This window comes from Giraffa tippelskirchi, chromosome 3, assembly GCF_054371585.1.
Source record: "Giraffa tippelskirchi isolate mGirTip1 chromosome 3, T2T-mGirTip1v1.2.pri, whole genome shotgun sequence".
Taxonomy (NCBI): Eukaryota; Metazoa; Chordata; class Mammalia; order Artiodactyla; family Giraffidae; genus Giraffa; species Giraffa tippelskirchi.
Window position 1 is genome coordinate 18,481,013 of NC_137277.1, and position 17,042 is coordinate 18,498,054.

General features: G+C 38.0%; 1 protein-coding gene across 11 annotated transcripts in view; it reads left to right on the plus strand.

The window, feature by feature from the left end:
- The first annotated feature begins 655 nt into the window (after window positions 1–655).
- GPATCH8 (G-patch domain containing 8) overlaps window positions 656–17,042 on the plus strand; it is a 91,424-nt gene continuing 75,037 nt past the window's right edge. For all 11 annotated transcript variants that reach the window (XM_081577166.1, XM_081577167.1, XM_081577170.1 and 8 more), the window contains exon 1: window positions 656–736. Coding sequence is in view for 1 of the 11 variants with exons in the window: in XM_081577163.1 (XP_081433289.1) it covers window positions 692–736 (45 nt within the window). In the remaining 10 variants the exon portion in view is untranslated. The remainder of the gene's footprint in view (window positions 737–17,042) is intronic.

A 17,042-nucleotide genomic window follows, 5' to 3' on the forward strand; every position in this document is an offset into this window, starting at 1 on the left:
TTGGATCAAAGGTCGTTTCAGAGGTCGTTGCTCTCATAGCCCTCAGGTGTTTTTTTTTTTTTCCCCTCTCGCACTCGTTAATTTTTAAAATTATGTAATTATTTTATTATTTATCTGATTTTTCCCCACTGGGATGTAGGTCTTGTGAGAGAAGGGGTATTTCCTGCCTTGTTCAACGATTAATCTTCAAGATAAACCAGGATTCTAAACTAAGTAGTCTGGCTCCAAAATCCGCGCTTTCGGCCACTACATTATGCAGTTACTTGGTGAAGAAAGCAGAGGGTGGGCTTCTGTGTATTCAGGCAAACAAGCGGACAAAAAGAAATAACCCACTAACAGAAGTGAGCAGAAGGAAAACATCCGGATCCAGGCGCTCAGCGCCCCCTCGTGACCTTTCTCTCCGGAAGCGCTTGCGGCCCTCTAGCGCGAGTACGCACGCGCGGGAGCCGGGGTCACTTTGGGTCGCGCGCGAAGCCGAGACGCGAGGGAAGGTTCCGCCTCCAGGACAGAAAGGCGCCTGCGCCGTCGGGGCTCTGGTCGGGATACGCATTCTCGCTTCCTCCCTCCCTCGCCTGCGCGCGCGGGTGGGCGTGGGAGGAGGCGGGGAACACAGGAGAGCGAGGGGGCGGGTGTCGCGGGAGGGAAGGAGCGAACCGGAGAGCGTCGTCCTGAGAGCAGTGAAGGCGGCAAAATGGCGGACCGCTTCTCCCGCTTCAACGAGGACCGAGACTTTCAGGTAAACACGGGCGTCGCCGAGGTCCGGGGAAGGCTCTGGCCGAACCAGAACATCCTCATCCCCCACGCCCAGTTCTCTTTCTCTCGGGGCTCTGCTGTGGCTTCCGAACCTGCTCCCTTTTCTCCCGCCTCCGATTCCTCTAGGGGCCTCCAGGTTTGAGGCGAGGCCGCATCTTCTCTCACTCTGTATCTTACGTCTTTAACTCAGGCCCCTGGGTTTGCGGCCTCGTCCTGTTTGGGCTGCGGGTTTGGGAGCCCCAGCCTCCCCTCGGGTGTGCCCAGCGTGTGCGGGCGCTGGGCTGGCTCCCAGGGGAAAGCGGGGGTGGGGTGGGAGGTTTTGGGGCGAGTGTTGCTGAGACTGGGGCTCCTAAACGCCTGGATTTTGCTCGCACGGCTCTTCATGGGGTCCTTCTCCCTCTTTGCTCACTGTAACAAATCGCTTTCATTGTCTATTTTTCCATTTCCTCACCCGGAAAAAGGGGGCTTTAGTTATCAGACGCCTCCATGGTTAGTCAAACATTGAGATTTCCCTGAGCGTAAATGTTGCTGTTGTCATTACGTCGTTAAATGGGCTTGGAAAACAGTAAGTTACAGGAGGATGGTCTATGTAAGCTTAGCCCCAAATCCTACCTTGAGAGATTTGTAAAAACCATCATGATAATGGACTTTACAAGCAAGTGGTGACTGCTACCAAGAGCTTGATTTTTCTTTCTTCAGTTGCAAACGTTGTATGGAAAAATGTGCTTGCCGTGGCCAGCATGATTGGGGAAAAAATTAAGGCCGAATTAGAACAAAACGTCTTTCGGCTGTTTCGAGTACCTTCCTGTTGAGGATTGTTACCGCAGAAATCTCAGCGACTAAAAGGGATTTAGTAGAAATGGACTGTTTCTAGGGTAGAAGACGTCGTTAGCCTCAAAGAAACCCCTGCATTACTACCGCAGACCCTGGCAACAGCAGTTTGGTTCAAGGGATGAACGTCCGAACTCAAGATATTATCCCGCTGCAGTTCTTTCTCAAAGTTACATGGGAATACTCTAGATAGGTTTAGGAAGGTAGTTTCAAGGGTTTGAATTCCAGGGGATGTTTGGGTTGGTAACTAAACAGGTAAAGCAGTGAAGGCAACAATGTAACAATCTAGCACCCAGAACGCTGAAGAGAAGTTTTGCAATAGTAGAAGATCCTAAGGCTGTTGTAAAGCCTTGTGATCATGCGCCTGCTGAATAGTTGCAGCACAGTACAGGATCTCAAGGTGTTTAAGGATGGAATGCAGGTCCTGGGAAGTTTAAAGCAGTTATTAGCTATTTGATCCTTGGGAAAGGTGAGGTTTTTTGTTTGTTTTTTAGGGAGCACCACAAAATAAGAGTAGGCTGCAAGATGTGGGGGTTTTATTGGTAGTTTTTAAGGAGACATGCTGATAATTAAAATCCTCTAGTGCTTTTCAAAAGAGAATTTGAAGGTCACTTAAAATTGAAAATAGACAATACGGACAAATAAGTTTTGTGGGAAAATGTTAACCACACAGGATTTCAGCAGTGTTGAAAAGGCAGGATTTTCAGGACCTTAAAAGATTTGAAAACTGGAGAGCAGAAGATGAATACAGTCACCTGAATAAATTGAGGAAAGCTTCTCCTTTTTCAAGTTAAATGACTTTCTCTTCTCATGCTTTAGTTGTATATACAATATGCTTTTGGTTGCTTGGTAGGCCTTTGAAGATATTATATATGTTTTACCAGCTGCTGCTGCTAAGTTGCTTCAGTCGTGTCCAACTCTGTGCGACCCCATAGACGGCAGCCTGCCAGGCTCCCCCGTCCCTGGGATTCTCCAGGCAAGAACACTGGAGTGGGTTGCCATTTCCTTCTCCAGTGCATGAAAGGGAAAAGTGAAAGTGAAGTCGCTCAGTCGTGTCTGACTCTCAGCGACCCCATGGACTGCAGCCTACCAGGCTCCTCCATGGGATTATCCAGGCAAGAGTACTGGAGGGGGTTGCCATTTCCTTCTCCGATGTTTTTACCTACTGCTTCTATACTGGTATAGCCAATTTCTGCTGTATGGTGTCAGCCAGGTAAATGTTGGTTTTTAAGATTCAGATGTCCCAGCATTATGAGTAAATAGGATATTAGTAATGAAAACCTATTAAGACAATTACAGGATGTTAGAACTTCTGTAAATTATTGTGTTAACATTTTTTTTTAATCATTCATTTAAAAATATTCTAAGTACTATTTTTTCTGGGTGTTTCAATAAAAGAAAATGTAGTTGAATTTTCATTAATGATGTCATTTGATTTGAAGTTATTGGGAGAAAACGCACTAGGAAGCTCCTGCATATAGTATATCTGAAACATTGTTCAAGGTCAGGTTATTCAAAATTAACTTGGCCTTTTAAGGCTTTAAGTGATAAATGAGGTGAAGCTACTGAGTGCACTTGAAAACAAATCCAAAGTAGGTTTCCAGATACAGTACATAGATCCTGTTTCTTTAAACAGATCTTCTAGCAGTGGAAATTTTTCTGTGCACCTTCTCTGGTAAGTTCTAGATGACTGTCATTTTCTTTGCCTTTAATTTGGCAAGAGAATTTAGAATTGTAGAATTTCACTCTTTACCAATTTACCATTAGGTGCAAATTTTGGGGAGTATAAGTGTTGTCTCTTGAATTTAGTATAGAGTCAGAGGAGGCTTCACTATTAGATTTTGTGAACATTTAAAAGTTTCAAAGGTGTTTTATATAATATAGAGAGGAGCCTAATTGGCATGTTACTTGAAGCACTTATGAATATAAAGAGTAATCATTATTATCAGGGACATGTTTGAAAACGTTTGATAGCTTCATTTTAATAATAAACAGGTACTATTCTGTGGACTTGACGTGTGTTGTCTCCTAATCTTCCAATAACTCTGTGAGGTGCGTAGTGTTACTCTTACTTTCAAATAAGGCAGCTCAGGTACAGATAGTTAAATAACTTGGCCAAGTATCCGCAGCTGGCAATGGCAGAACCAGGATTCAGACTCCTGCTTTTTGACTTTTGAACCTGTGCTCATGACCAGTAACTTTACTGGCAATTGTACATTTTATGTAACTGTAACTGAGTCATCAAATATGGAGGATAAACTTATAGGTCACAAAGAATAAATGAGCTTTCAGAGAGGTGATACAATTACAGTTTCTACTCTGTTGCATTTTGTCCGGATCTGTTTCTTGTTGGTCTCCCAAAGGCTTCTAGGGAGGCTTCTGACAGTGATGTTACCCTTTGTCATAGAGGATATATTGTTAGCTCTTGTCTTAGTTCTGACATTCTTTAAAAATACCCCCTTTAAGTGGTGTTTTATTTTTGGAAATCTTTGTGGTTTGGGCTGATGTATTTATTTTTTACATGTTTTAAGAGTTTTAACTACTTCTTTAAGAATCTTACCTCAATTTCTGAATGAGACATGACTTCTGCCTACATTTACCAGATTAAGGCATATTTGTTCACAGATTGAAATGTTACAGAAACTAGTGGAAAATAGCATGGTATAATTTACAAACGTAGATATATTCAACATTTTGAATTCCAAGTTCACTAAAGAAAGTATTTTTTGTACTGTGATGTACAGCGATGAGATACATACACACTGCTTAGCATTTAGTGGTTGTGCAGCTATTGATGATGCAGCTGAATGTTAGTGAGGAAATGTTCTTCAGCTTGTGTGCTTGCAGAGGACTGGTAATTTCGAGTAGCTTCTCATTTCCTCTTGTTCCGAATGCATTCTGCTTGAGATTTCTAATGAAAAGGAGCTACAGTAATAGATCAGTGAGTGATAAAGTAATGAAAAAAAACAACAATCTTAAAGGTCATAATAAAAGTGTAAAAATTACCCAAGAACTTTGTGTAATGTGTATAGTAATCATAGTAATCATAGTGGTACACAGCAATAAGCTATTACTTTTATGTAGTATGTTTTTTGTGTTTCATATGTGACACCAGGATGTGACTTTCAGATAATTCTTAATTGAGACCATTGTCAGGAGGTTTGCAGTTTTAAAATATTTAGGTCATAGAAGTATATTAATATATTTTCTATGTGGGACTGTGTAATACAGTTGGCATTCTAATGCAGACATGCCAGAGATCACACATGGGCAAATGTTCTAACCTCTGTTTCCTATCACCTGAAAGATACCACTAGCTGTGAAAATCATTGTCAGCTTTTCTTAGGATATTGAAACTTACACAAAATCATTCCCATTCACATGATGATAGGTGGAAAGGACTGGAATCAAGGCTGTACAAACTTCAGTGTACTCACGATGAATTGGTATGGTTATTAGCAAATGCACAATTACTGGTTAGTATATTCTCAAGGGATTAAGAGGGACCAAAGTAAGGGCAACATAAAGGAAGTCTCCCTGCTTGTTATTTGAAGGGTACAGGGTATATATTTAAGGCAAAAGGCATTTAAAAACATGAGACATATTAAGAAATAACATCAGAGAGAAAGACATTTATTATAACCTGCCTCGAAGGGAGGATGGGGTTGGCAAGAACTGTGATCATAGGGCTTCATTTGATGGCAGCCTTACTTATTTCATTTTAAAGTAGGTGTGGAAGACCAAGAAGAAAGAGATCTAAATAAATATATTATTAGGCTGAATGCCAGTAAAGTTATGGACAAATAAGTGTTCCTGTTGTAGTCTTTCCTTTTATTCTGTATGTGTCACAAAATTCTTATTAAAGTACTGCAAGAGATTCTTTTATCACATTTTCTCCGGTCTAGTTATAAGTTAAATAACCAGAACTAACAGTTGTGATTTAAAAAAATTTTTAAAGCGTATATAACTGGCTACCTCAATTGTGCTGCTTCATCGCTGGGATAATTTCCATATCAATTCAATCTATTTGGATAACATGATAAAATGAATAAAGGACAGTTTGTTTTCTTGATGTGGCCAAATTATCATTTTCGGAAAAAAAGCAAAAGTTCATGAAATCTTGAACCCCTCCACGTAGAGGTTTCATCTTTGCTCTTGTGACTTAATAAGTTTCTAATATTTCATTAATGAAAATGAATTCCAGCTTGAGGTAGACATCCATTTCTTGAATTCTGTTAAAATTCCTTCCTTGAAACTACTTGATACTTGTATGTCTGGCATTCTCTTTTCATATTAACATTGCCATTTAGTATTAAGTGAAAGCTGACTCATGGCAGTTACCAAAAGCATTACAAATGACCACCACAAATACTGAAAGAAGGCATTGATTTGATATTGCAGTGAATACCAGAAGATGTTGTAATGATTTTCCAGTTATAAAAAGTGAATTGTCCATTTAACTGTGGAAGTCTAACCAAATGTGCTTAATACATACTGTGTTAATCAGTGCAAAAAATTAAATATGCCCGAGCTGAATATACTGTATTGTTATGCCTATTCAAAATGATTTCTTTGAGATTTAGCATACACTTAGTATTTTATATCTAATTTACGAATGTATGGGGAAAAAAGTATAGCTAAAGTTACTTTGGCATTGTACACAAGTTAATAGCACATAATGTGTTAGTAAGTGCTGTAGTGAGTTAAGAAATTAACATTCAGGCCCCAGTTTCCTGTTATTTGCCTTAATTCTTCTTTTTACCAATGTTAGAGTAAGGTGAATCTTATATTTTGTGTCACTCAAGCGACCAGAAAGTTACCTTTGTAATAGTACGTTTACTCTCATCTCATGAGTTTCCAATTATTTCTGTGATCCTTGCTAAAGCAATTACATTGATTTCAAGGGGGGATTTCAATTTATGTCTCTGTTTATTAGAACTGAAATACAAAATAGCTCTCCAGGTTTAAAGTTGCTGTAGAGAAAAGTCATTGATCATGTTTTGTATCTGACATTTTAAATAATGATTGTTGGAAAAGTCAGAGATGATATGAGCCATGACACATCTCATGGTTCATTCGATATTATTTTTCCAGAGTTGATGAGAGAGAGAGGCTTAATTTTTCACCCTTTTTATAGGCAGTACAGATAAAATCAATACATTAATTTGATACTTTAGGTCTTGACTATAGAAGAAACTAAAGCTGATGCTTGTGGATTATATGCTGTACTGTCAATAACTTACCTTGTTGCTATGAGTAAAATTATGGAGTATAAAAGGGACAAAAGTAGTAGAAAATTAATTAGTTTAATACTACTTTAGGGATTCATCTGCACAAGAGATACAAAAAGGTGTATTTACTTCAGAAATATTTTTTAGAATATAAGTTAATTTTTTGAAAAGTTGTTAAAACAATATTTGAAGTGTTTAAGAATGGTATGTATGATTATATCTTTGGGGGAGTTGATTAAGAAGTGGTGCTTTTCAGGGAGCTGTTGTTATAGCTGGAGAGATACTAAAAGTAAAAACAGTACGTTTATTATACACAAGACTAACATGATTATCAGATAAATAGTATTACAGTAAATAAATGCAAAACCCTAAGAAGAAAGAGAACCCTTAAAGTGGGATGATTAAGTGTGCCTTTATGAAACATTTAAACTGGGTCTTGAAAGATGAGTTTGCATCCTTGCAAAGGAAAAGATTAGGAGGCGTTCAGCTGGAAAAAATAGCCAGGGTAAAAGTGTAGAGGTGAAACTAGCAGAATTGGTTGTGGGTTTGTTTGGTTTTTTTTAGGACAATGAATAAACCATTGGGAACAGGGGAAAAGGAAAAGCTAGGGTTACAAAAGTTTTATTTTAATGCTGTAAGCAGGCATGTACTAGCTATTTAAGGTGTTAAGCAGGGGAATAGACGTAGGAAGACTGATTTAGATACAGTTGTGTTAGATGTGCTACATATACATTTAAAGCTGCGATGACCGGTCTCCATTAACCAGAATTAATGTGAATGGGGGCAAGGGAGTAGAGTAGAGGGTGTATACAAGGGAATGATTATAATAGTGGGCTATGTGATTCTAAGCTTGACAGAGAGACAAGTGAGGACTTTGAGGGTGAAGGGTAGAGAAAGTTGGATCAATGGGTCGTAGGTCCTGATGAGGCTGAAGGATTCTTGGAGTGGAGGTTCTAGAGGAATTGAGTTGGAAAGAGAAGGTTGTGGCTAGAGAGCACAGTGTTTGAAATAGAGGTAATGGAGGAGTTGAAATCGTAATGACCGTGAGAGTGAAATGGCTACGGTAGAATGGAGGTCAGGATCAATTTAGGAAAGGAAGTTAGGAAAATGAGGCACCAGGATGTTGTAAAATCATGTAACCTGGATATTAGAATGGTAATATTGTGTAGTTGCATACTCTCATGACAGTTTAATAACTGCCCTTATATACAGTCTTGTTTAATTCTCCCAGTAACTCAGCAAGGTAAATACAGTAGGTAGTAAGTCTTTTATAGATGAGGAAACTGATACTAAATTTAGTATTTGTCTAGTACAGACCTGAGTTTTGAACTTTAATCTTCTGATTTCTTTTGTAGCATTCTTTCTGCTGTGACCTATAGATTGGCCTCTTTGAGGTGATGAGTGTTGATATTGTCTACATTATGCAAAGCATTGTTTGTCTTTAATACTTAGCATTTTCTACCAGTTAACTAACTAGTAGGAAATAGTTGGTATGCTTATCGTTAATTGTTTTCTCCCCAGGAATATCTCACCTTTATAAGGTTAATTGGTCGTTTATGACTTCTTGCTTGCCTTTTTGCTGTTTATAGGTCTACCAGAAATTCCATTCCATTTCCCAATCATTTATTGAGTTCCTGTTTGTTCACACGGCATCATAAAATATAAAAAAGGATAAGAAAAGAAGGTTTTACAAAATTAGTATTTTTTTCATTTGTTCCAGTAGAAGAGTAGGTGGCAGAGAAGAGTGGTACTTCTACTGGGTACTGTCAAAATAGGGTGTCAAAACGTATCCATGACCATTATAGCATCAAAAGTTGACTGCTGTGGAATCTAGTGATGAAACTATCAGCTACAGTTTGTTGAATAGTATTAAATGACAGGCCTTGTGCCAAGGCATTTTGGAGATATTGATCTAAGTAACCATCCAAGTGAGGTGGTAATATCCTTCACTTTACAGAAGAGAAAACAGAAATTGAGGCCACACAGGAAACTCAGATTTGAACCTTGTTCTCTCCTAAAATATGACTTTTCCTGTCGTTCCTGATTGTTTCAAGAATAAAATCCAAATGCACTAACTTGGCTTTTAAGACTGTTAAACATCTGGTGCCATTGTAACAGATGTATTTCTTTTCTTGCCCTGTCATTGTCTTGCCATCCTGTAGTTTCTGTTTTTATCTGGACCTGCTAGGCTTTTTTATTGTTTTTGTTTTTACATATGCTCCTACCTGTCTGGAATTCTTACCACTCATTCTTCAAGACTCAATTTGTTGTGTCTCTGACGTCTTCCCTAGGCAGTTAGTTGCTTATTTTCTTTGGTCGTATTTCAGTAACAGCGCTTTTATTAGTAATAGTAGCAGCTAACAATACAGAGTGCTCTCTGTTGGGCACTATGTTATGCATTATTATCTCATGCAATCTCCCAGTTAGGTAGGTTCTATTTTTATCCCCATTTTACAAATGAAAAACTTACCCACTTCACACAGCTAGTGAGTCAGAGAAGCTTTCAAGTAGTTTGGACCAGTCTCACCCTTTAACCACTGTGTTGTTTTTCTCTCTCCTACTGTATACTTTGATGATACTTACTATTTTGTTATATTATAATACTTACAATTTATCTTGTCCCCCTGGATATAGAACTCCTTGAATGCAGATTCTTTCTTGTTTCATTCATTTTTCTAGAATTGGTTCAGGGTCTGGCACCTACTAGTTGCTCAGATATTTGAATTAATGGTTAAGTAGAGGCACATATGTAGGAAGCAAAGACTACGTAAAGTCTGAGGATTATGTCCAATTTGGGGGATCAACTTCCTGCTGTGCTGTGGATTATCTAGGTTGAACTGTTAGTTCTGTGATATGCTATAAAGCCGATTGAAGGATATTTCAGGAATGGAGGTTGTCTTACGGAGAGTTGTAATCTCACTTTATTTTATATTGTATATTAATTATAGCAATCTTAGTTGTGAGTTTTCTTTTGTGTGTCATATTGTATATACATATTGTTTCTCTGTGGACTAGTGCAGAATTTTTGTCACACGTCTAAATAGACATTTATCGTACCAGCTAGTGATGAAAGAAATAATAAGCATTGATGTGGATCCCACAGGACTTCTTAACTACTGTCTCCATATCTTTTTGAATGCCTCAGAAATTGTTTCCTGATTTTGCCTACATTTCTGAGAAAGGTTGATTTCTCCTGTGGGGTTTTTAAAAGTTACCAATTTTTCAGTGTAGTGAGTTTTTGGAAACAAGTCCTGTCTTGGTCTAGTCCAATTATCCAGAAAATTTGATATGTCAAACAGATGTACATGTATTTTTAGACGAGGGTGTGATATGCTCATGCCATTGACTCAGTGTAGTGTGTTTTCAAGTTCTTAGATACTTACTGAGATTGCTTAGCCAATTATCTCTCCTACCAAATTACATAGAATTAAATTTAGTAAGTGGATTTATTTTTCTGGGTTACTGACTGGCCTCAACAATGTCTTGAAATAATAATTTATTACTTTTTTTAACTCTTTAAATCTCAAAACCTGTTCAGTAGTACTGTAGTGTCATCATCTGGATTTGATAGCTGGGGAAACAGGCCTAAGTCCAGGGAGTGGTTTGGTAATCTGTGTAAGGTTATAGATGGCTCAGTGGGTAAAGAATCTGCCTGTGACGCAGGAGACAGAAGAGACACGAGTTCAATCCCTGGGTTGGGAAGATCCCCTGGAGGAGGAAAATGGCAACCCTCTCCAATATTCTTGCCTGAAAAAGCCCATGAATAGAGGAGCCTGGCGGGCTACAGCCCAGGGTCACATAATTGGACACAACTGAGTGACTAGCTGCACACACACGCACACACACACACACGCACATGCACACACAGCTAGCAGACAGTAATGATTTGATTTCTGGTGTCTCTGACTTCAGAGATCTTTGGCTTTGTAGTAATGTACTGAAAGTCATTGGCAATCAGACTGTATGATGATGAAAACAATAGTGAAGAACTTGGGTTTTTGAGGAATTGACCACAGTGGTGTTTCTAAATTTAAATATAATTTTATTATACTAATAAAATGACATCAGTAATCCCCCAGGATGTTCATTTCTTTATTTTTATGACCAAGCCGTGTAGCTTATGGGATCTTAGTTCCCTGACTAGTGGTTGAACCCAGGCCCTCAGCAGTGAAAGCTCAGAGTCCTGACCCCTGGACCACTAAGGGATTCCCCAAATGTCCATACTTTTTGGATATGTTTTTCATCCTGAGATGTTTTCTTTCTGATTTAAGACCATACTAGAATTAGTTTATTTGGCAGGGATAAGGGAAAGGGAGACAGAAATGAATTCTCATTATTTGTTGTCAGAGGAGGACGGATTTTGTTCATAGATGAAATATGAAGCTGTTCTGTTTGGCTCTATATGCTAAACAAAACCATTTTTAATCCATGGCAGGTGAAATCAGCATCATTGTATGTTTTGAATTTAGAAAGTCCAAATTATAAACAAGTATATTGTTTGAGTTGTGACATAGGGCTACGATTAATATATCCACTTTGTGACTTTGGACAGTCTCTAAGGGGATAATGGTAAATACAGTAGAAAGGATAAATTTTGATTGCGAAGATTTGGAGCAGAGACAGGAACATCTACAATAGGCAGCTTAATAGCCAGAGCCAGGTGCTAAGATGGGTTTGCGTGAGTGGTACAATAAAGCTGACAAAGATAAAACTTTAAACTTGGCTCATACCTAGTCTAGATAGGAAAGCCAGACAGGATTTAAATTTTCAGCCTGTATAATCCTGTTAATAATGGATTTGATTCAAATTGGAAACTTTGGATCTGCGGACTTTTACTATGAGTAATATTTTTCATCAAATTTTTTTTTTTAGAAATGGTATGAAATTTTAATAACTATAGGAAGATGTAAGAGGCTTACCTCTTCAGGGTCTTAAATATTTTGTTTTGCTGTTTGAAATTATGGGTTGTTGGTTGTGATCCTTAAAGAATGGTCCCACACTTTTCTTTATTTCTCATTTTCCATATTAATTACCATATAGTTAATTACTGGAAAAGCTGTGGGATCATGTAGATTCCAAAATCAGCACTGGTTAGCAAATAACAAGATTCATTTATATGGATAAATTTAGGGCAACCTTTGTCTCTATTTATATTGAAATGATCACTACAGCTAAATTTGTAATAGAAAATTTCCACGTTTGTCCTGTGCTTGGAAGCAGAATCCTTGACCTGTGAGGAACTAGAGCTACCGTGTACTTCAGTAATATGCAGGTCAGTCAGGTTCTATTCGGAGAAGGCAATGGCACCCCACTCCAGTACTCTTGCCTGGAAAATCCCATGGACGGAGGAGCCTGGTGGGCTACAGTCCATGGGGTCGCTAAGAGTCAGATGACTGAGCGACTTCACTTTCACTTTTCCCTTTCATGCACTGGAGAAGGAAACGGCAACCCACTCCAGTGTTCTTGCCTGGAGAATCCCAGGGACGGCGGAGCCTGGTGGGCTGCCGTCTATGGGGTTGCACAGAGTCGGACACGACTGAAGTGACTTAGCAGCAGCAGCAGCAGGTTCTATTCATTTGTGTTAAGACCTATCCTAAGTTGATCCTTTTTTGAGAGAAGAGGCAGTTAACAGAAAGTCAGCTGGCTGTATGTATACGTGGGTATGCATTTAAAAATCTTGGACACATGTGTGTGTCTGATCTTTTCGAACTTATATTTCTGATCAGCATAAATGAAAAGCTGTATTTCACTCTAAAAGCAGGTAATACTTAGAAAGGAAGAACTGATTTGAACAATGGAATAACTGTTCAAAGCAGTGATCATTGAAATCAAATTTTAAGAATGCCTTAATATTCATAGGATCTGTGAATTTTCACCAGGATGACTGTATGTTTAGTTTATACTTCTTGTCCAGGGGTAATTACGATTAGCACACCCTCTTCCTCTCAGTGTGACCTGGTTTGTATGATACAGTCATCCTAGCTCTAATGGGATTTCAGAGATCTAAATGTGGTCTTGAAAGCAGGGTAAAGCAGAAAAAATTACTTCTCTTCAAATCCTTGTTGAGGCCATCAGATAATCAGATGCCTTGCTGATTATTTTTGGAAAGAAGAATCTTACTAAGTTCATCAGAATGACTTGAAAAAATTTTTTGTTAGGGAAAAAGGCAAGAAATATTATCATCATCATCACCGCTACTGCTACTGTAGTTTGTGCCCTGGGAATTTGAAGTCACTTTTTATATTCCATCCTTCTTCATTTTGCTTTTCTAGTACAACATTCAGAAGGGACAGAAGGATTCAGAGTGAAGTTAAACCACTTCTCAAAGACAACCACTGTCTAATCTAATTATACGTGGATTCTTTCAGAGTTACTTAATATATACAAGCAGTCTCCATTCTACCTTTCCAAAGGTACATTTTTTAGCTCTTTGATTTTTTTCTCATAATATGCTTTCAATAATAATGATAACTAAAAGGTTTTTGTTTTTATTTTTAACTCATTTTAGACTTATAGAATAGTCCCCAAAATAGTGTAGAGGGTTTTGGTATACTACTCACTCAAGTTCTTCTGCTACAATATTTGTGTAATAACCATAACATAATTATCAAGACTAGGAAATTACATTGGTAAGATAATATTAACTAAACCATAGACCTTATTTGAATTTTACCGGTTTTTCCACTGATGTCCTTTTTCTGTTCCAGGATCCCATCCGGGTTTCCACATTGTTTACATTCAGCTGTTTCTTGGTTGTCCTCTGTCATCTGTAATTCATCCTCAGTCTTTCTATGTCTTTTATGATAACTAAATTTTAAAAAATTTATTGGAGTATAGTTGATTTATAGTTGTTAGTTTCAAATGTACAGCAAAGTGAGCCAGTTATGTATATATACATATATATATGTCCACTGTTGTTTTTTTTTAGGATTCTTTTCCCATATAAGCCATTACAAAATGCTGAATAGAGTTCCCTATGCTATACATCCATCCATCTATACAACAGGTTCTTATTAGTTATGTTTTATGTATCGATAACTAAGTTTTGACTATTTCTGCTTTCTATAAAGAATATTATTTCAGAATTATGGAGGCAAGGTTATTGTTTTTTTTAATCTTTGGGTTTTGTGTAGTAGAATACAGTGGCAGGAATATGGGACTAAGAATCAGAAGCCTTTGTAAATTTGTGACAATCTCTGTATCAGTTTATGTATCAGTTCTCTTGTTTGTAAAATAGAGATGATAAAAAATCCCCTAAATTCAACTGATTCCCAAATCCTGTATTGAATATATCATGAGCTTACTAGGGTAAGGTTTATAAAGGATTTTATAAAGCTAAAGAAAGCTATACATGTCTGTGTGTGGAATTGTATTGATCCTTCCCAAAACTTTTAAAAATAAAGCTTTTATTTTAGAATAGTTTTAGATTTACAGAAACTTTGCTAAAATAGTACATATTTTTTTTATACACCACACCTCTCATATACTCTGTGCCTGTTTCCCCCCTTATTAACATCTTACATTAGTACGGCACATTTATTTCTGCATTAATGAATGTCTCTCTAATCACCTTGACCATCACGATGAATTTTGGCTTATGCCTTGACTCCTGCCATTTCCTATGAGATTAATACTGTGATTCTTTTCCCTTGCATTTTCCTGATATGTCTTTACTGATCCATTTGCTGTGAACCTTTTGTAATTTCCATGTGTCAGATGTTACCAGCTTCTAATTGGACATTGCCATGGTACCCAATCTAAGTTTCTGTCAACAGTATAGTTTCACCCATTTGCATAGAAAAATGTAAAGTTAATTCAGTTCAGTTCAGTCGCTCAGTCGTGTCCGACTCTCTGCGACCCCATGAATTGCAGCACGCCAGGCCTCCCTGTCCATCATCAACTCCCGGAGTCTACCCAAACCCATGTTCATCGAGTCGGTGATGCCATCCAACCATCTCATCCTCTGTCGTCCCCTTCTCCTCCCGCCCCCAATCCTACCCAGCGTTAGGGTCTTTTCCAATGAGTCAACCCTTCGCATGAGGTGCCCAAAGTATTGGAGCTTCAGCTTCAACATCAGACCTTCCAATGAACACCCAGGATTGATCTCTTTTAGGATGGATTGATTGGATCTCCTTGTAGTCCAAGGGACTCTCAAGAGTCTTCTCCAACACCACAGTTCAAAAGCATCAATTCTGCGGCGCTCAGCTTTCTTCACCGTCCAACTCTCACATCCATACATGAGCACTGGAAAAACCATAGCCTTGACTAGACGGACTTTTGTTGGCAAAGTAATGTCTCTGCTTTTAAACATGCTATCTAGGTTGGCCATAACCTTCCTTCCAAGGAGTAAGCGTCTTTTAATTTCAGCAATTAAAAAGCAAAAAGAAAAAAACCCCACTAAAACAGAGCAAGTAGTACAAATGTAAAAGTGGATATTGTTAAAACTTCAGGCTACATTGTAACAAAGGAAAAAGTGAAAGAAAGTGCTACTTTATTTCATTTCTTAGAGATAATCATTGTTATCAATTTTACAATTTTGTAGTCAAGTTTTAAAATGAACACACTATTTTGAAGAAATGCCTTGGAAATTTTGACTATGGGTTTACTCAGATTATTAACTTTTTTGTTGTTTACTTTTTAAAAAATACATAGATTTTGTTCTTTAAGTCAGTTTTAAATTGAACTCAATGTTCAGTTTCCATATATCCATTCCCTCCTTCACATCAACTGTAATCAACAATTCCCACCAGAGTGGTACATTTGTTACAAGAGGTGAACCAGCATTGACACCTAATTATCATCCGAGGTCCTAGTATATCTTAGGGTTCACTCTTGGTGTAGTTCTGTAGTTTTGACAAATGTAGTATAATGACATGTATCCACCATTACAGTATCATATAGAATAGTTTCACTGTCCTAAAAATCTATGTTCCATCTGTTTATCCCTTTTTTCCCTTTAAGCCCCTGACAGCCACATACTGTATGCGTGGGTGCCCGTAACTGTTTGCATTGTATTGCTTCTTCCAGAGTGTTACTTACTTGGAGTCAAAATATGTTATCTTTTCAGACTGGCATCTCTCACTTAGTAATATGTTTTCAGGACTCCTTTATGTCTTTCTGTGACTTGATAGCTCATCTTTTTAGTGCTGAATAGTATTCTGTTGCATAGATGTATCATGGTCAGTTAATCTGTTCATCTCTTCAACATCTTGGTTTCCAAATTCTAGCAGTTGTGAATAAAACTACTCTAACTGTCATGTACAAGATTTTGTTTGATGTAAGTTTTAAACTCATTTGGATAAATACCAAGGAATGCAATTGCTGGATGGTATGGTAAGAGTATGTTTAGTATTGTAAGAAACTGCCAAACTGTCTTCAGAAGTAGTATTTTGCTTTCCCACCAGCAGTGAGTGAGAATTCTTGTTGCTCCCACATCCTTGCTAGCATTTGATGTTGTCAGTGTCTTGGATGTTAGCCATTCTCATATGTAGTGTCATTTCATTTTAACTTGTAGTTCTCTAATGAAATAAGTTGTTGAGCATCTTTTCATGTATATTTGTTATGTGTATGTTTTCTTTGGTGAGGTATCAGTTTAGATCTTTTGCCCATTCTTTAACTGAGTTGTTTTCTTATTGTTTGAGTTCTTTGTATATTTTAGATAACAGCACTTTGTCCGATGTGGTTTTTTGCAATATTTTCTCCTGATTTGTGGCTTGTCCTCTTATTCTCTTGACAGTGACTTTCACAGAGCAGAAGTTTTACATTTTAATAAAATCCTTAGCAATTTTTTTTTTTATGCATCATGCCTTTTGTGTGCTGTGCTGTGCTAAGTCGCTTCAGTCACGTCCGACTCTGTGACCCTGTGGACCATAGCCTGCCAGGCTCCTCTGTGGGATTGATTCTCCAGGCAAGAATACTGGGTGGGTTGCCATTTCCTCCTCCAGGGAGTTTTCCCGACCCAGGGATCAAACCCGCGTCTCCTGCATTGGCAGGCGGGTTCCTAACCACTAGTGCCACCTGGGAAGTCCTGTGCCTTTGGTATTGTATCTGAAAAGTCAACACCAAACCCAGGGTCACTTAGTTTATTTATTGCTTGCTTTTACTTGATTTTCATGTCATTATATTTATTTTGTCCATATATTTATTTTGGTGTAGATGAAAAATGTTTTATGCTTCACGACTAGGGATTATTTATTAGCTTTGTGGTTAACATTTTACTTTTGATAG